The sequence below is a fragment of the Pinus tabuliformis genome, chromosome 1_1 (genome assembly GCF_031772625.1).
Source record: "Pinus tabuliformis cultivar Carrire ecotype Pingquan chromosome 1_1, CPIR1, whole genome shotgun sequence".
In the NCBI taxonomy this organism is placed as follows: Eukaryota; Viridiplantae; Streptophyta; class Pinopsida; order Pinales; family Pinaceae; genus Pinus; species Pinus tabuliformis.
In genome coordinates, this window is record NC_142297.1 from 695,975,644 (window position 1) to 695,994,711 (window position 19,068).

At 35.0% G+C, this 19,068-nt stretch overlaps 1 protein-coding gene across 2 annotated transcripts in view; it reads left to right on the forward strand.

The window, feature by feature from the left end:
• Window positions 1-19,068, forward strand: part of LOC149215358 (uncharacterized) — an 84,920-nt gene that overhangs the window by 6,829 nt on the left and 59,023 nt on the right. The window contains exons 1-2 of one of the 2 annotated variants that reach the window (XM_089392607.1): window positions 4,102-4,254; window positions 16,103-16,249. In XM_089392607.1, the coding sequence (XP_089248733.1) occupies window positions 16,161-16,249 (89 nt within the window). In that variant the 5' untranslated portion in view covers window positions 4,102-4,254; window positions 16,103-16,160. Of the gene's footprint in view, window positions 1-4,101; window positions 4,255-16,102; window positions 16,250-19,068 lie in introns of those variants that run through there. The other variant, XM_089392606.1, reaches the window with a different exon arrangement.

Genomic DNA, 19,068 nt, shown 5'->3' on the forward strand with positions numbered 1-19,068 from the left:
TATCAATTTTGAAGCTCACGCCACTCTGGCTATGCACTGACGCTTGGCTGGGTACATTCTTTAAAAAAGGCTCATCATTCACATATAAAAAAGGCTCACGCAACCGTTTTCTTTCACTGACACTTTCTACTAAAAGATAGAAACACTTTTTACGTTTTTAGTAAAAGTAGTTTTCGTTAACTTTCCCAATTTACCATTAGAATGTAATTATATTTTGGTGGACCGAATCCGATATGAACCTCTTGCTATAAGTGTATAATTTTTTAATACAAAAGCATTATCCGATAGGAATTAAATTTAGTAAATTGCAAGAAACATTATCAATTCGAAATTAAACCTGGTAAAATGCAAAAGTACCATCGGTTATGGATTAAACTTAATCAAGTTGCAAAATGCAAGAAACATTATCCATTCTAAATTAAACCTTATCAAAGTGTAAAAGTACTATCCATTAGGGATTGAATTGGACTTAAGTTGCGGACAACTTTATTATAAATTTATTGAATTGTTTTTGGGAAGTGGTAAAATTTATTTTAAGTTAACTATTAATTGATAATCAAAAGGTTATATATGCTTTAAAATTGTTTTTGTTTGGTTAAGAGTTCGTTTTTTTGGACGTAAGGAAATAGGGTAATGACCTAAGAGGAAGCAGGTTAACGACCCAAGACCCAGAGGCATATGACATGAGTGAAAGCTTGCCCCCTTACGGATCGCCAACAAGTTATTCCAAGTGGCGTGGTTTTCTTTGAATAACAGTGATGAGTCAGTCTGCATTCGCGGTTAGCAGCCAGAGATGGTTGTCTTCAGTGTTGGTTTGCCAACTGAGTTATGATAGTTTTCCCACATTTGAAAAAAAAAGTTATGTTGATTTTGATTTGAAAATATTCATTCATAATTTTTTTTTGTCATTTTATCAATAATTTATAAAAAAATAGGATTAACTTTTTAAAAAAAAAGTTTTAAATCAAAATATTTAAAATAATAAGTTATTTAAAATAGGTTTTTGAATGTGTTTTTGGGTGCAATTTAGTTGGCGATCGCCTTGATATGAAGTATTATGTCAACTAAAAGTTCCAAGGTTCAAATCCTCGATAAGTAACCCGAAAGGTATTGTATCAACTAAAAGATCCAAGAGTCAAATCCCCCAAAAGTAACCCAAAATTATATTTCCTTCGTAACCAATGCTAAGAAGAAAATGAACATTCCCATGATAAGAACTAACTCTCATGAGCTTCAAAGTGAAACCTAGCAATGGACATTGCCAAGATAAGAACTAACTCTCATGAGCTTCAAAATGAACCCTGGCATTGAACATTGCCAAGATAAGAACTAACTCTCATGAGCTTCAAAGTGAAATTGGCATTGGTTAATTATACACCATGGGAAGAAAGAGCCTTTCAACTTGGCGATAGTAAGAGGGTCCACAACACCTCATTCTCATGAGCTTCAAAGTGAAACTGGGCATTGGTTAATTAAACACCATGTGAAGAAAGAGTCTTTCACCTTTGCGATAGTAAGAGGGTCCAAAACACCTCATTCTCATGAGCTTCAAAGTGAAATTGGGCATTGGTTAATTAAACACCATGGGAAAAAAGAGTCTATCACCTTTGCGATAGTAAGAGGGTTGAAGATGAAAATCACTTCCATACATTCTAATTTTCAAAATCTTTGCCACACTACCCACATTACCAACCTTCTTGAATTGTTAAGTCAGCAAACATCTTATTCTCATGAGGTTCAAAGTGAAACCGGGTATTGGTAATTCCTAAAACACCATGGGAAGGAAGAGTCTGTTACCTTTGGGATAGTAAGAGGGTTGAAGATGAAAAACACTTTCATCTGTTCTAATTTTCAAAATATTTGCCACACTACCAACACTACCAACCTTTTTGAATTGTTAAGTCAACAAAATTACTCATCTCCCTTCTTTTCGATCATAGAAATAAAATATTAAAGAATCTCAACTAATCTCTTTCTTTAAGTCTAATAGATCATATTGGTCTCACTAGACATTAATCATCATGGTCATCATTATCACATTATTATTATTATTATTTTTCTTTTAAAAGGATTCATCATTATCATATTTATTAATTCATTATCGCATTTGTTAATTAATAATTTGTAAAAAAATATGATTAACTCATTTTTTACATTTTTTTAATAAATAATATTATCACATTTCAAATCTTATTGAATTATATTATTATAATATATTTTTTAATTTTTTAATAAATAATATTATCACATTTCAAATTTTATTGAATGATATTATTGTAACATTTTTTTTAAACAAAAATGATTAGTATTAGAGAAAATTTGCGCCTAGTCGTAACAAAATACACATGGATACATCTTCATAATTCTCAACTGGCTATTGTAGTAGGTTGCAGAGACCAATTACCCAGACTCACAGACTTTTGAAGTTTAACTGAGGTGAACTGAGGACATACGACACTGATACAATATATATACCAAAAAGAGATTATACATCTTTTAACAAACATACATGGACATAACTGACACAATAAAATCTGAAGGACTGTGAGATCGTACAAAAAAAACCCTTCCAACAAACTGGACATAGAGTCATTCACTGGCAGGAGCAAGCATATTCAAGTCAAAATCTCGAGCCTCCTTTGCTTCCTCATTAATTTCAAGATTTGACTCTGTCAAGGAACAAGCATGATTTCCCTTGCGCCAGTGTCCCAATTGAGAGCTCTAAGGATGTGAGAGAAATCCTTAGAACAAAGCAAAGTCAAAGTCTCTCGTATTCTCTGGAGAATCCTATTCAAAATATTTTCTTTTGGGTTTTTCACTCATCAAATACTGAATTGATATCATAGAGTCTCCAAGGATATATAAGTCTAGCACACCTTTACCTTTGACGATTAGCAAGTCTTGAAGGAGATCGTACAACTCAACTTGATTATTTGTTCTTTTCCCAAGACCACAAGTATATCTAGTTTCGATAATTCCCTTCAGATAAATGAGAATCCCTCCCCTTTTGCCACCCCTAATATTATTATAACATATTTTTATTAATATGTAATTGTAATGAAAAACAATTAATATAAAATATTAAAGACATTCCTTCACTATTATCTTTTAGAGTTTTTGGTGGGAATTTAATGATTTTTTTTTTGGACAAATCATGATTTTTTGTTATTTAAAATGTTTTTTGTTTGTATATATAGATTCAACACCGTGAAAATCCCCAATGGCACTGTGATTGTGAAGAGTTCAAAAGTCAAATTCATGATTCCAACAAAGCCATATCATAACTCAAACTTGTGATTCCAATAAATCCATATCATAACTCAAACTTGCCTATATCAAATTCTAGTAGATCGACTGCGTATATCAAATTCTAGTAAATTCGATGGTAAAATATATCCAAAAAAAACTTCCAAAACATATAAACAATAATCTACAACACTATTGAATATTAATATTCAAATTAAATTTGTTTTTAATCTAACAACACACTTTAATATACAAAATATATAAAACTTAAAAAACAATTACAATATTTTATAAATAAGTTTTTGAAAATAGAAAAACCCAACTTACTACTCTACATTTTCAAACATATCTTTTTTGTTTTTCTAATTTTTTGGGATTACTAATGTAAAAAAGTTTTTATAAAAATATTTTAAAAAACATTATTTTATATTTTTTTTCAAAAAACACTTCAATCTTATTTTTATGGTAAAACTAGATTCAACCTTGTTAAAAAACTCGGAACACCTAATATCTTGAAAATGTGAAAACTTTCACCGCTATAATTTAGATTTCAAAAAATTGCCATTTAATTTTACAAAATTAAATATCAGAATTTCCATTATTTTATAGGCAAAAACAACGAGTCATTATTGTTTTAAAGAAAAATAACACTTTAGAAGCCGTACATAAAAGGAAACCCACCTTACCATTCTACATTCTACCGACAGGACCCAGGGGCCAGGCCCTATTCCACGACCCCATTTGTTCATTTATTCATTGGCCCACTTCGTCTGACTGATGGAATCATTGGCGGGAGAAATCCAAGATAATAAAAACAATTGAATACTTAAAAATTCGACATTAAATAATAGTAAGTCAAAATTTGAGATCCTTCCTCGACTTTTCCTTCCATCGTTTTTAATACATACAAGACGGTGGCCCAGAGGATGAGGTTATTAAGGGTTTCAAGATCAATCCATACGTACTCAATTTCCGCGGTTCTTATTCCTCAGCTTGGGCTTCGAACAGGTAAATTGTAAATTTTCATTTCAAGATGTGCGCAAGATCTTTCGTAATATTGTGTTTACAGTTGTTTTTACAGTTATCAGATGGTTGAACTCGAAAGATTTTCGTGCCTAAGGTTGAAGGTTCGATTCTGTAGAGTAACCTGTCTGCATAGTTGAGGTTTCGGCTGTGCCATTTTCTATCTAGGGTTTCGAATTCTGTCCCTGGTCAACATTTTGTGTTTTCTGTTGTGTCGGTTGGCATCTTCTGATATGGCGAAGAGTGCAATTGTCTTCCTTTAGAAATAGATATCTGTATAAAGCGTTGCTTTTAGTAATGATAATCGGCTTGGGCTGAATTCGCAGTCCAATATTAGGCTAACTTGCGATGAGCACCTGCAATACAAAGAAATAACGTCCACACCAGTTTTATGTAGGCAGAGGCAAATATTTGCCAGATAAACCCAAATGGCGCACATAAATGCAAATAAATTCCAGATGACACATGGATAGAAATTAATTACAATGGATAGCAGATTCGTAACTATCGATATTAGGGAAGCTAATTGCTTCCAAAAAGAGAATGCTTCAGATGCAGAGGAAGTACCATTATTCAAAACCCAAGTCTTAGGATCTTTAGGCTATGCTACCTGCCTGCAAATACAAATGTTGTCTCCATGCGCCCTACAAAATGGCGGGACTACATGCCTTACCTGCTTATGCAATTTGCCCTTAAAGCTACTCGCGATCGCGAGGTGGTTACACCTGGATAAACTCTTGAGCTCCCTTGGCAGTGTTTGTTGGATGATTATTCCCTTGGCTTCGGGATTGAACGATGTTCCTGTGCCTCGATTTAGTGGGTGAGTAGCCAGTGTTTGACGTCCATTTTCACCTGCTAATGGGAATGACTGGTATGTGTCACTTGCGGTCTTTACATAGAATAGCTGGACCCTAAATGAGAAGTGATTTTTGCTTCACATTTTCAATGGATCCATCGCTTTTGAAGGTTTGAGCTGAACGCTAGTAACTGTATATTAATGGTTACTCTACTCAAACTCGATGTAGTTCTCTTAATTTTTTGTTGGGTAATCATTGAGAGTCGCTAGCCATTAAATGCCCGAAAGGACATCGACTTTCCCAATATTTGCCACAAAATGTTTCTTGGAGGGTATAATTGTGCATTTGTATTGTAACATATGGGAAGATCCCTTCACAAGGAATGAACTTATGATTCAGAGTACTAACAGCAAATTTGACCCTAGTATCTACTGCCCATCTATGATGCCAACCATTTTAACAATCTTCTTATCTAGATATTAAGAGTGCCACCTAGGTCAACCATGACCAATACCTCCTTTTTCTGATTGGTCCATATGTTTTCATTCTATCAAACATTTTTGGCTTGTATCGACCTTTCTGATTGGCAAGAGGATGTCTTGCTCATTGCTTTCTTTTGAATTTGTTATGTTGACTATGTCTATTGACTTACCTGGATTCTTTAAATTCTTGGGTTGTTGCATAGTGTTTATAGGATGTCCAGTGTTAGCCATCTATGGTCAATTTGGTGCACAAACATGATTTTCTGAATGTGTTCTTTAGTTGGAGTGTCCTTCAAATGACCTTTTTATAGTGTCAACCGGGAAGAATCTTTTGAGCCATTTTTTTTTTCCTCTACCTATCTATCATATTTAAGTTCACATTCCAAAGTAGCTAGAAGAACATTCTCCCTCTAGATCTTATTTTCGATGTAAGATTAGCAATTTAGAACTCTCTTGTATCACATCGTTATTGGCCTTTGGTTCCTATATTTGAAATTTCCTCAGTTGTTAGTTCCTTTGAAAATATGAGTGAGTTGAAACACACTTGGCTTGCCCAATTCGGAACTGTCCTTTGGAAAAAACCATTTGCAAAATTGTCAAAAGCTAAGATATCATCCCACTCCTCATGTAACAACTTTGCTTTCTGTGTATTGCAATTTCATCTCCACATTGCTTTGATTATTATTTGATATGGGTGCAATACTATCACAGGAAGAAAAGATGCCCACATAGAGGAAAACATTAAGGAGAAAGTGTGCAAAGAATGATAGAATATTGTTGGAACTGTACAGTTATTTGTATTAACTCTGTATAGTGTACAAAATTGAGTGATCAAAATTAACGAAGTCTCCTATAAAAAACAATAAAGTGGGTTAGTGATCACTTTAATGCATCAAGAGAAGTGAGATGTGGTGTACAATGCTACATGGATTAGATATATAGTGCAACACGAATAAACTAAAATAAAAGAATGGTTGAAATTTTCAATGTAAAAGTAAAAAGTCAAAAAATCGCACACAAGAAAGCATCAGAGAGAGAAATTATGCAATTAACTAAAGAAGATTGCTAGAATTGTAGACTCTCTACAAATTATTTATAGTATTCAAAACAATACAGTGGGTGAGTAATTGATATATTGCACCTATAGAAGTGAGGTGCATTGTCCAATATTGTATGGATGGGATGTGCAACATAACACTAATAAGTTAAAACTTAAAAGGAAAGAAAAGTTGAAATACACAATGCAAAAGTGGAAAAATAAAAATATCCCATAATAATTTAATGAATATTCACCCTATATTCTTTTGCAGTGTGTCATACAAAATCATCGCCGGGAGTATCTCCTTTTGTTGCAAAGGCTAATTGGGAAATTCGTATCAGAATAACAAGGAGGTTTCTTTAACGGTCATGAAATGGGAGAAAATATAAATATGGTTCAAGATGTGCATTGAAGTTGTTTTGTTGGGGAGAGGCGAAGAGCCTTTGAACTGGACATGGCCAATGCATTTATAGAATAATTTGGATTCTCATTGCACTCCATCAATTGGATGAGCTCTTGTATCAGTTCTTGGATTGTCCTGTTTGTCAATCATAGCTGTTAGTGATCGAAATTATTCAGTGCTTCACCACAAAATCACCGAGGAAACCTCAGGTGCAACATTGAAAAGTTAGCTCACTGTCACCTCAACTTACTTTCTCTCACATTGGACTAGTGCATGCTAGCCTCAGGGGGATATCCCTGGAGAGTTTGATTCAGTTAAAAAGATGACAATTGCCTGGTTCTATGGGGCAAATTGAGTCATAAGAACAAAATCTGCAGGAAATATTTGTTGGAAGATGATTAGAAGATGTTTATAATAGTGAAAATGTTAATTTTCTTTAACCCCAACAACTGGCAAATTTATTTCGTAGTGAATTTCCTTGCTGTAACATAATTAAAAATTTCAGCGTTGCTAAATAACCAACACTGCTAGTATTTTAACAATAAATAAAATAAATCAGCGTAAGCAAAAGTTAACCAATCTTCCACATGCACACACATAAATTCTACCCTTCAAAACTGTTGTTCATTAAATAGTATCTTCAGCATATAAGGGCTTTCCCAACTGGAAAAATAAACTGTGCACTGAGAAAAATCCAAGTCACAACAAATCTGGAATTCAAGCCCCCTCTTCTTTCTCTAATGAATTATATCCTTCACATCATATTAATAACAATAATGTTAATAATCTAGTTAATAATCATATTAATGGTCAAATTATTAATGATCAAGTTAATAGTCAAATCATTAATGATCCAATTTATAATCAAAACAATTATCACCATATTAATGATCAAATCAATAATCAAATCAGTTATCCTCATATTAATGATCAAATCAATGATCATCACAATTTCACCCCCATGAATTGTCATAAGCCTAATTCTTCCTTGTATTCTTCTTCTCCTCCTATCCCTTCGCTTGCTCCCCTTGTTAGCTCTAGACCCGCTTCTGTGGTTAATATTTCCTCCATTGGTCTTGATCCCTCCTCTTCATCTCTTGAAGAAAGGGTTTAATTTTGCGTTAGCCCCCAACCAATACCCAAAGAAGAGATTCTTTGTTCCATTGAGTTTGTATGCCAAAACAACCATCTGATGTTGTTGAGGAAATTAAACAAATTGTAGTAGAGTTCTAAGGGAGGTGAAACTTGCCAAACTTAATTTATCCAAAGATGAAGTCCAAGCCATTAAGTGTCTTAATGCTAACCTTGACATCCTAGTCCTCAAGGAAGATAAAGGCAATGCAATTGTCACCATGAACTCTTCTGAATATGAATCTAAGTTGTTTGATTTTCTTTCTTAAGGTTTTTATAAAATCCAGCCCCAAAACCCCATTAATTCCATAGTCACTAAAGCCATTAAAACCTCCTTTATAGAAACCTTCATTCAACAATGACTTATACCCCATACCCCCAAAACTCCTAAACTCTATGGGCTTCCAAAGATTCACAAACTTGGGGTCCCCCTTAGACCCATTGTTAGTGCCATTAGGGTTCTAACCCATGCTCTTGGTCGATACCTAACCTCTAAGGTTCAACAATTTGTGGGATTGTCCTCCTTTTACATTAAAGGTTATGCTAATTTTATTCTTAAAACCAAAGATATTTGTGTTGATAATCACGATATTTTAGTTAGCTTTGACGTTGTGTCTCTATTCACTAAAATTTTGATTCTTGAAGCCATTTATCTAATCTCTAAGATTGTTGATTTTGAAACTCGCAACCTTTTCAACCTTTGCCTCTCATCCACTTTCTATTCTTTCAAAGGAACCATTTATGAGAAAATTGAAGGTACAACAATAGCTTCATCCCCATCTCCCGTCGTCGCAAACTTATTGGAATACTTTGAAACCAAAGCTCTCGACTCTTAGCATCAAAAGCTGAAGTGTTGGTTCCGGTTTGTGGATAACACCTTTGTCATTTGGCAACACGACATGACTGCACTTAATGCCTCTCTCTCTCATCTCAACAACGTTTCTCCTCATATTCAGTTTAACATGGAGATTGAATCTAATAAATCTCTTCCCTTCCTTGATGTCCTCATTTCTCGGCAACCTGATGGTTCCCTAACCCATCAAGTCTACCGCAAAAAGCCCTGCATTAATTGGTATCTCCATTCCCATTCTCACAACCACCCATCCATCTCCATTCCCATTCTCACCACCACCCATCCCAAAAATCAGTTGTTCTCAAAACTCTCATCTCTTGAGCCCTTAAAATCTCTGCCCCTCAATTCCTACCCTCAGAAAAAACCCACTTTTTCCAATCTTTTAAAGCCAATGGCTATACCTCATCTCAAATCCGTAAAGCCTTTCTTGATATCATCAATTTTAAATCCCCCTTCGTTTCCCCCTCTCCTCCCCAAGGCCAAGTTTTTCTTCCCTATATTAGAGGGGCCACTGACCTCATTTCTAAAATCATATAAAAAATGAACATTACAACCACCTTTAGACCTCAAAAAACTTTGAAGCAAATGTTTTGGTCAACCAAAGATAAGTCTGACCCCATGCTATGTTTAGGGGTTCACCAAATTCCCTATTCATGTGGGAAGTCTCATATTGGACATACATGCCATCCCTTCAAACCTTGCCTGAAGGAGCATATAGGTGATACCAAACATCTCCGTTTATCAAAGTTAGCCATTGCTAAACACTCATTTAATTCAAAACACCTTATTTGTTTTGATCAATCCAAAATCTTAGCCCTTGTTCATTTTTACAACGCTCATATCATCAAGGAAGCTCTCGAAATCTAAAAGCAACCCAATAATTTTGTTGGAATTTGAGTAGCCATGGTCATTTTTATCATGTGAAGAAATAGAAAATTTGAATATAAATTTTGCCTCCTAAATGGCTCAAGTCAGCCTCCAATTGTTTAAGTTTGTTGGGCTCCTTGTAGACACCCATTCGACCCCCCTTTGAAGGCTTTATAAAGGAGACCACTTCTCATTTTACATATCGAATTGTGTCTTGACTATCTCTGATCCAGAGAAGTTAGAAGAAGAAGAAGGATGCCGAAAATCAGAATGAGGGCTTGGCACTTCATCTTGTTCTCGATTACTGGTTTGGCTATTATCTTGATGTTGCTATTTTTGATGTATTGATGAACTCTGAACTCTTTCTTTTATAAGGAAAGATTTATGGGTTTTCCCCTTGTGTGTTTTGCCTTGGCCTCAGGCCAAATTTTCGTGTCTTTTGTCTCATGGTTGCTTTCTACTACTCTTTCATGTTATTGGTTGAAATTTTCTTCTGTATAATTGCTTGATGATACTATGTGGAATTAATGCTAATTAAATCATCAGAAGTAGTTATCATTTTGAAAAAAAATGTTCTACCTTGTGCCCTAGAAATATTAACAAATTTCAATAGAGAAGATGGATTTAAATTCAACCAATCTTGGAAGTTTGTTATCCATCAAATTCCTCGTTAAATTAATTCTCGATCCCCCCTCCCCCTTTCCCTTCTCTTTTCATTATCCTTATTGGTTAATCCATTCATTCATTCTTGATTTATTTCTCCTTCTTATCTATATTGATCATCTTATCCTTTCTAATTTAATCTAACTTCCAATTATTTCCATTTTGGTTTTCATCCTTATTCAAATCTTGAATTTTCATAACCTCATGATTCTAGTCTCATAGATATTATCCTTTTCTATAGCTAGGTCATCATACTTCTATAATATTGCCATCATATGTTATCATCACCAAAGAGTATTCATCATAGTCATATAGTATACATTCAGGTCACGATTGTGTCTCTTCTTTCTTATATTGAATTACAGGCCTTAGAAATGTATGTTGGTATCATACGATGTCTTGGGTTATCTAACAGAGATGCCACTATACAATAATACGATACCACACAAAGCTATGCTAGAATAACGATGTTAATACATAGTGAGCCAGGGTATATATGATCCGTTATTTACAACATAGTGAGCTTGTCAAGTAATGCGAATATACCATATGCAAAAGATTATGTCTCAGCAATGCGATGTGATTTGATGCCTTTGAACATTTGTGCAAACCACTATTCGAGCTGTTGGACATAAATAACAATCTCAATTTTCGAAAATATTAACTCATAGGTGACATCATTGTGCCTCTATGCGATTCCACTGTTATGTGTTCCATTGTATATCAATGCCAAAGCTAAGTGATCCACTATATATGATATATCGAGCCCAAAAAAATTAATGCGAGCCCTAATTGTACATAAGTGCAAGCCACTGTACACAACCTTCGAGGTACGGGCTTCAGATGAAAGAGTGAGCCATTAAAAAAAACAATGCCACAGAGCATGTTCATGCCAACTTCTGAGGTTATATGGAAGTCATACGAACTTCTGTGATTAACCATTGCTATGTATGTGAACTTTATAACATATACATCGACCCTTAGATATAGTGTGTCAAACGATATAGATATAGGTCAATGCGAACTTTAGAGTGAGACAAGATTCTAGTCAACGGTTAACCACACGGACATTGATACATGCCAGAGTATAAATATGATCCATATGTGAACCACAGGAAGGAGCTAATATAAGCCATTGTCATAGAGATTATATGAGCTGTAACATACTTTACGCAAAGATTTGTCCAGAAAGAACCACATTTTCGAGTTTATTTTCTTTAGAAATCTTCATCGAAACTTCTTCCGTAGAGAGACCATATGAATTCTTCCATAGAGAGAAATCTCTAATGAATGCATCAGATTTTGATTCAAATGCCAACAGTGTGATCTTCAAGCTGCCAACCATAACTCTGATAACTTGTTGGAGAAATAGGGAGTCTGTAAGATTAATGTAATTTCTCCTTTCTTGTTAATTACCTGTGAATTCGTTGGCATTATTTTATTATGTATTTCTTCTTTCTTCAAGCAAGTACCAAATATAAAAACATGAAGATCACAAGAACACAAGATACAAGCTCTAAGCCAGGGTGAAACTCTCCAAAGGGAAAACCTAGAAAATTCTCTTCTTCTAGAATCAGATCAAATGAGATATCCAAGACCCATAACCAACCCTCTAGATGCCAAGTCAATCCTTCCTTTTGCACAACAAATCCATCCTCAAGAGACCAGCAACAACTCTTCAACAAGGCAATACTTTTATAGTTCAGATTTCAAGAGAAAATCTTCTTCAATCTTAACTTCGGCCCTCCTCTTCTTTTCTATGCCTCTCTGCGATATTTTTCAGAACCCAACATGTGAAGTGTGTGTCACCAAATGAGCTCTAACTTCCCTTTATTTATACTTGTCCAAAGCGGTGCGAATAGACATGTCCATTGGCGTAGGGCCAACTTAATAGGTAGGTTGACTTGGCGTTTAGAGGTTGTTTTAACCCAATTTACTTCTTTTTCCTTTTTCTTTACAATAGGTCCAAGTAGGACTTTGACTCTTTGACTTTATCAAATCCTAGAAGCATGAAGAACATGCTTAACTAATAAAATAATAGTTTCTTTGAGCAAGAAACCGGTGCTTGAAAATAATTTTTTCTTTTTCTTCTTTTTGTTTTTTTACATAAAATTCATTTTGATATAATTATGAAGACCGAACTTAGTTACATTCTCCAACAATCATATGATCCATCAAATTTTGAATTTGAAGTGGAGTCAATCTCAACTGCTTCAATGTAATCCATCATGCCAAGTCTCTGATAGCATACTTCCCTTAACAACGAAGTCCTCATCACCAATCTTAAGATGATGATCATCTGGGTTTAGAGGTCAACTCTCTCTGGCACTGAATACTAAGATGATTCGAGCAACTGTTGAGAAGATATGCGAACCACAAAATAGTATATGAGTGAGCCATACAAATACGAGTCACTGTGATAGAATGCGAACTACAGAAGCTCGAATTGATGTGTCAAATGGAGGATTATTGACGCCAATTTATAGTTGATCCAATGAGTGAAAGGACACAACCATTGGGGGATGGCTGACTTGTGATTGAGGCCGATTTATGGAGGGAACCATAAAAATTCAAATTAACATTAAATATGTTTTTCACATGATTTGAAAATCGCTTCCCAAGTGGATTTGAGCCATATATAAATAAGATAAGAGCCAAACCAAATAACAATAATATTTTTCCTTTGACTAATTCGAATTCTTCCTTTGGGGCAAGATAGATTTTCCTTGGGGTAGTAGGCTTTATCATTAGAAATTCATCCCATAGTTGCCCCTAAATTTCAACAAGTAATGGATCTCATAGATATTGAGGGTCACTCACTTGACATTTTTGATCCTCACACTTGTATTTTGACCTCTTCTTGAGAGCTCAATGTAGCCTTGTGTAATTCATTACTTGTAGAGATGTGATATGCTAGGGATTTTTTCTATTGGAGAATGGCATATGTCTTGGAGATGTTTTTTGGGATGGGAAGAAAGTCTTTTCATGGAAGAATTGTAAGTTTATTACAAATATTTTTATTGTTTTAGATGTAACTAAATTATTGCTAAGGTTTTTCTGTGATCCATGTCTAAATGTAAAATATTTATGGAGAATCTTGCTTAATTATTGCATGTAGTCAACAAAATCCATAAGGAAACTCCTAGTGTGCATTTCCTATTTAATTTCTCCCCTCACAAAAAAGATAGTTAGGGTTTATTTAAGTGGAAACAAGAATTCCCCCCCTTTCCCCAAATATTTGTCTTTTATGAAAAACTAAATATTTTCCTCCCTTTCTATCTTCCTAAACCTTTTAAAGCAAGCCACTAGGTTTTTTCCTAGGGCCAAACTAGTGTAGGGCATTTGTGGATGAGTGCTTGTGGTATAAAAACCTAAGTTCTGTCTTGGTAATCCTTTTTAATGCAAAATCTAGCCTTTTCATGGTAAAATTCCCCCTTGGAGGGTTGACATCATCTTTCTCTAGACGAGACTGTGCATTGGAAACCATAACCCTAGCCTAGCTTCAACTTGAGGCTTATCTTGAGATTTTTGTGAGGAGATTTATATGTGACAACCCCCTGGTTTTTATTGATATTGGAAATTCTAAACTTGTTCTCAAGTTGAAGAAGTTTCTTTATCAATTGAAATGAGTTCCTAGGAGATGGTATGAGATATTGATCCTTTCATTGTTGCTAGTAGCTTTACATGTTGTGGGTCTAATCCAAGTGTTTATGTAAAACATGTCTATGTTCTCGTACTCATCCTAAATGTAGATGATTCTATTCTTATGGGCGATGGTACAAAGAAACTAATGAAACGTTCTTAAATGATTGACCTAGGTTGCTTGTACTATATTCATGGCATTCAAATATCGCAACTTGATGATGGCATTTCCATTAATAAGATCTCCCAACCTAAGTATATGCTTGATCTTTTGGAAAGGTTTCAGGGGAGTAGAGTGTAAGCATCCTACCCCTTTCTAGTGTAAGGCTAAATTAACAACGAGACGTATATTCAGTTGAGAATTCGAAATGTTGACCATTTTGGAAGATGAATATTGTGGGAAATTCTTTGAGAAACCTATAATTAAACAGTCCATCCCACATGAATCTTAATGTTGAGATGTATATCTTTGAAAGTAGATGCCACTCAATAGATATTAGGAAGTCTCCTATATTTCACTTGTAGGAAATTGGATATCACTTTTGTTGTTAATCTTGTTTTGAGATATGTGCAAAAGCTAAAATAAAGTCATTGTAGCATTGAAGGAATTCCTTAGATATATACTTGTTGGTTTGGTATTCAATACTCTTATTCGGGTAGGGCTCCCTTGGTTGGATACATCGACTTAGATTGGGTTTGGAGATCAAGATGAGGGAAAGTCTACTTGTTATGCTAGTCTCATTGCTTGGTCTAGTAATAAGGAAACTAGGACGAGTTAAGGTCTTCCCTTGGAACCAAATACAATGTTTCTTTCCTAGTGGGATGTGGAGCAAGTGATTGCAGTTTAGTGTGAAAATCAAGGTGATATTCAACTTGATTACCATCCGATGTACCATCGAAGACTAAACACATTGAGGTTCATTAATATCGTACTCAACAACTGATTAAAGATTAGAGTATTGTGTCTTTAAGGAGCACATTATAGACATCTTTGCCAAATCTTTGACAAAGGTCAAATATATCAACTTTCATGCTCTATTTATGTGAAAGAAGTTGTCTTGTCATTCATGGGAGATAATTGTAATTTCACTTCCTTGCTACCATGTCAAGCTTAAGGGATCTCGGTGGACTAGATTGAATGATTTACTTCTTTGAGCTTCATGCAGGAAGTCTCAGGGTCAATCCCTTTGGGTGTTTGCCTCTATTGTGCACCTTGGTAGATGTTCTTGCCGAGTTAGGCATTGTGCTCAAGTGCTGATGGGCTTCATTGGATACCATCTGTCAAATGTAGGGAATTGTGTGAGCGTTTCACACTAGGTTTTCCTTGGAAAAATAGTCAAGCTTAAGGTGGGATGTTAATGTTAATATTTAATCTTTGTTGAGTAGCCTTTAGTAGTCATAATTGGCATTAATACATATTATTGATGAGTGGTTACATCTTTTAATGTGTTTTTAAATGAGGTCAGAGTTTATAGGCACATATTAATTGTATATAGTATTGTGTGTGTATATGCACACGTGCGTTTGTGTGTCCACAAAAGACAAAATAGAAATGTGGATAAACGATTATGTAAGAATTAGGATGGAAAAGTACAAGACCTATGAAATGAAAGGCGGAGAACAAATTATTTTGTATATATGCATGGCCAACATTTGACTGTATAACATGATAGTTCGCTAATAAAATTCTTCTTTCACACTCTGTGTCTCAATATTCTACTGATTTTGTCATTTTTGAATCTCATATTTCTACCAGTGAGACAATTATGATAAATGTATGACAGGCTTCGAAAATTTTGTTTGGCGACATTAAGTTCTTTTCCAATTTGATCATAAATTAAATGTATGGGACAGAGTTTTATAGTTTCATCACTTTGTGTTCTTGTGATATCTTGAAGATTACTAGTGTTTTCTTGCCATAGTATTTTTTATTGATTGATGTGAAAATTATTCCAGGAATTTTTCCTGCAAGAACGTGCCACAAAGTTTGAAGGGACAATTGCAGGTTGGACTCATGCCATTCATTGAAGGGGTTGGAGATGAGGTGGTTTGTGTGGCTGTATTTGCTGCATCAGTAGTATTAATTTTTAGAAGTTCTCTTGGGTAAGCTAGCATTTGTTAGTGTTATCTTTTTGTTTTCTTCTTGTTTGCAGCATATCCTTTCTTAGTGCTATCTTTTTGTTTTCTTCTTGTTTGCAGCATATCTTTTTGTTTTCTTCTTGTTTTACAGCATCACCTCTTACAGTTTACTTCTTTCTGGACGACAGTTCAATTTAATCGCCTGATCATTGTTACTCAAGATGATAGCTCTAGTACTGTTATTTGTCTTATAGAATCTTTTGTAATATCTGTCAAGTTAATCAATGTTCAACTGTATATTTTTTTTATAAAGTGGGAAAACCTATCATATATATATATATGTTATGATTTATATTAGAAAATGTTGTGGCTGATTTGCATCTTTGTGTCATACAAAAAGTGTGGAGAGTAAATATTGTCACGACGAGATGTCCAAAAAACTAGAGGTTTGTCTATTTGTTTATATTCTATCAGTCCTATGCCATCCGCTAAATAGTCTGTAAATATACAAGACATAGAAAATAAAGAGAGAAATTACTATATTTTCAACCCTTGATGTGCATGCTATCTTTACCTCAAGCTCCAGGTGCTACCTCCAACGAACTCCCATAAATGTCTACTCTTCTTTTTCCTAGCGTCTAGTCCTACGGTCTGCCCTATTGAGTCCATTGCATGGGCAACTCATGCACTATTTTCCTTCTTAAGATGACTTTCAAACTCATCCTTCCAGTGATTGCACCTTAGAGTCCACTTCGTAATACTATGTGTCATTTTTGCAGATTCCTTTTTGTAGTGTTTGATACTACGTTTGTCGTCGTTCAATGCACACAATGCACAGCATCGCACCTGGTAGTGATAATGGGCCATTAGAGACAACACACTCTTGTGATGCTCAATAGAGCACACACCAGATAGCTTGTCTAGGCCTCTCAATTCGTAGGTCAGATCAACCTTCAACAACAAGAGTAGGCTCAAACCTCACCCTACACACCTACCATTGACCTTGGAAACTACTAGTTCATAAATGAAAGGGCCAAGAATATGGGTGCTTTTGTGCTTGGTTTCACTCATTCAACACAGAGCTTGGTGCTCAATAACACAAGTGCATGCTTCCTTTGAGTCAAATGGACCAAGCTAAAGGTTGAATTTCGAACAGAAATCCCTGTTACTTTTGCAGGTGTAGTCAAATCTGACGGAAAATAACATGCTTTGGCATTCAAACTTAGTGATTAATAGTTGATATTCACCTGTTTCCACCACCATCATACGATATATAAATTTATAGACTAGAGCTGAAGGCATATGATAGAGTGGGGTGATGTTGGAACTTTAAATTGCTACCCCAACCGAAGTGCATGTCATGCTATCTGTTGGCATGCCTCGTTCATCATTATGACAATATGCATCATGGAGGTGGTGGGATTGTAAACCCCCCATTTAAATCACACATTGCTTCCTCTAGTCTTGCCTCCTTGTTGGCCTCCTAATTGACAAGTTTGTTTTGCTCTTAGAGGATATGGAAATACTTCTCCTCTAAGTATTGAATATCCAAGATGGCCCTTATTTTTATTTTTCCTGAAAAAAGAAACCCATACTTCTATTCATATTTGAAAGAAAATACATTTTGCATATACACACGAAGATGTGTGCATTCACGTGGATCTGTCCAGATCCATGATTGGCTAAGTAAATATTACAGATACATATGCTTATAAAGCATAACAAAAAGTACGTCCCACAAGGACCCAGAAAATAGAAATAAAAACTAAAAAATAAAATGTAACTATAATATATGGGGGAAGATCAAGTCGTGGAGTTGCTTATCTTCCCCTTCTTTCCTTTCTTTTTCTGAACCTGTTGCCAATCCCCAGCTTTGGGCTCCACTGAAACCAAAGCCATATCATTAACATATCTCTCTGGAGGGAGCTCTTTGTCTGAATTAGAGCTATCTGAGTTGTGTGCACACTTTGTTCCCACCACGCCATCCACTTTGTATACCAAATTTATCTGTTGATCTGTCTCCTGATTTTCTGCTAAAACTGTCCCACCCTGATTTTACAGTATTCTTCACATTGTCTTCATCTTCTTCATGAGATGAATGTGGATCTGAGAACTGCATCCCTTTGGCTTGTACACCTTTTTTTTGGGTTCTTTTTAACCTGTGGGCAAGAGTTCTGAAGATGTCCTCTTTGAAAACAAAAACGGCATCTAAATGCTGTATTCTCATAGTCTAAAGATTGAGACATTGGAAATTTTGATATTTCAAGATTATATGATCTGGTAAGCCTTTGATCAGGTCAATCTCTACACATATTCTAGCAAGGGTAAATATACCTTTTTCTGTTCTTTCCATGTCACTCCTTTTGAAGATGGCTCTTTGTATTAATCTGCATAGAATTGGATTTTTAGGAGGCTTTTTATAGTAGAGTGCTGTTATAATTAATGCTGAGTACCCCCAGCACTGAATCTTGTCTAACAACCTCTGCATTTCATAACCAATAGGACTTTGTATGCTGCTAATGCATTTGCCACATTATTAGATGTGATTGCTATTTGTTGATGAGAGTAGCTCCGGCAGGTACTCTGCACAGGCCTAAGTGTCTTGGCATGTGGAAGTTGCCTAATTGATGCTTAACCTTAAAAATTGTTTTTTTATTAAAGTAATTGACTCTTATAAGATAAAGTGAGTTAATCTAATAAAATGTGAATGTTATTTGGATTTGTGAATTAGATGAATCTCAATCATTGATCTAAAGTGATGTTGAGATTTAATCTCAGCCGTCAATAACTTTGGAGATTAGGATTGTGGATTTGTCAATAGCTCAAACTTATAAAAGAAAGGC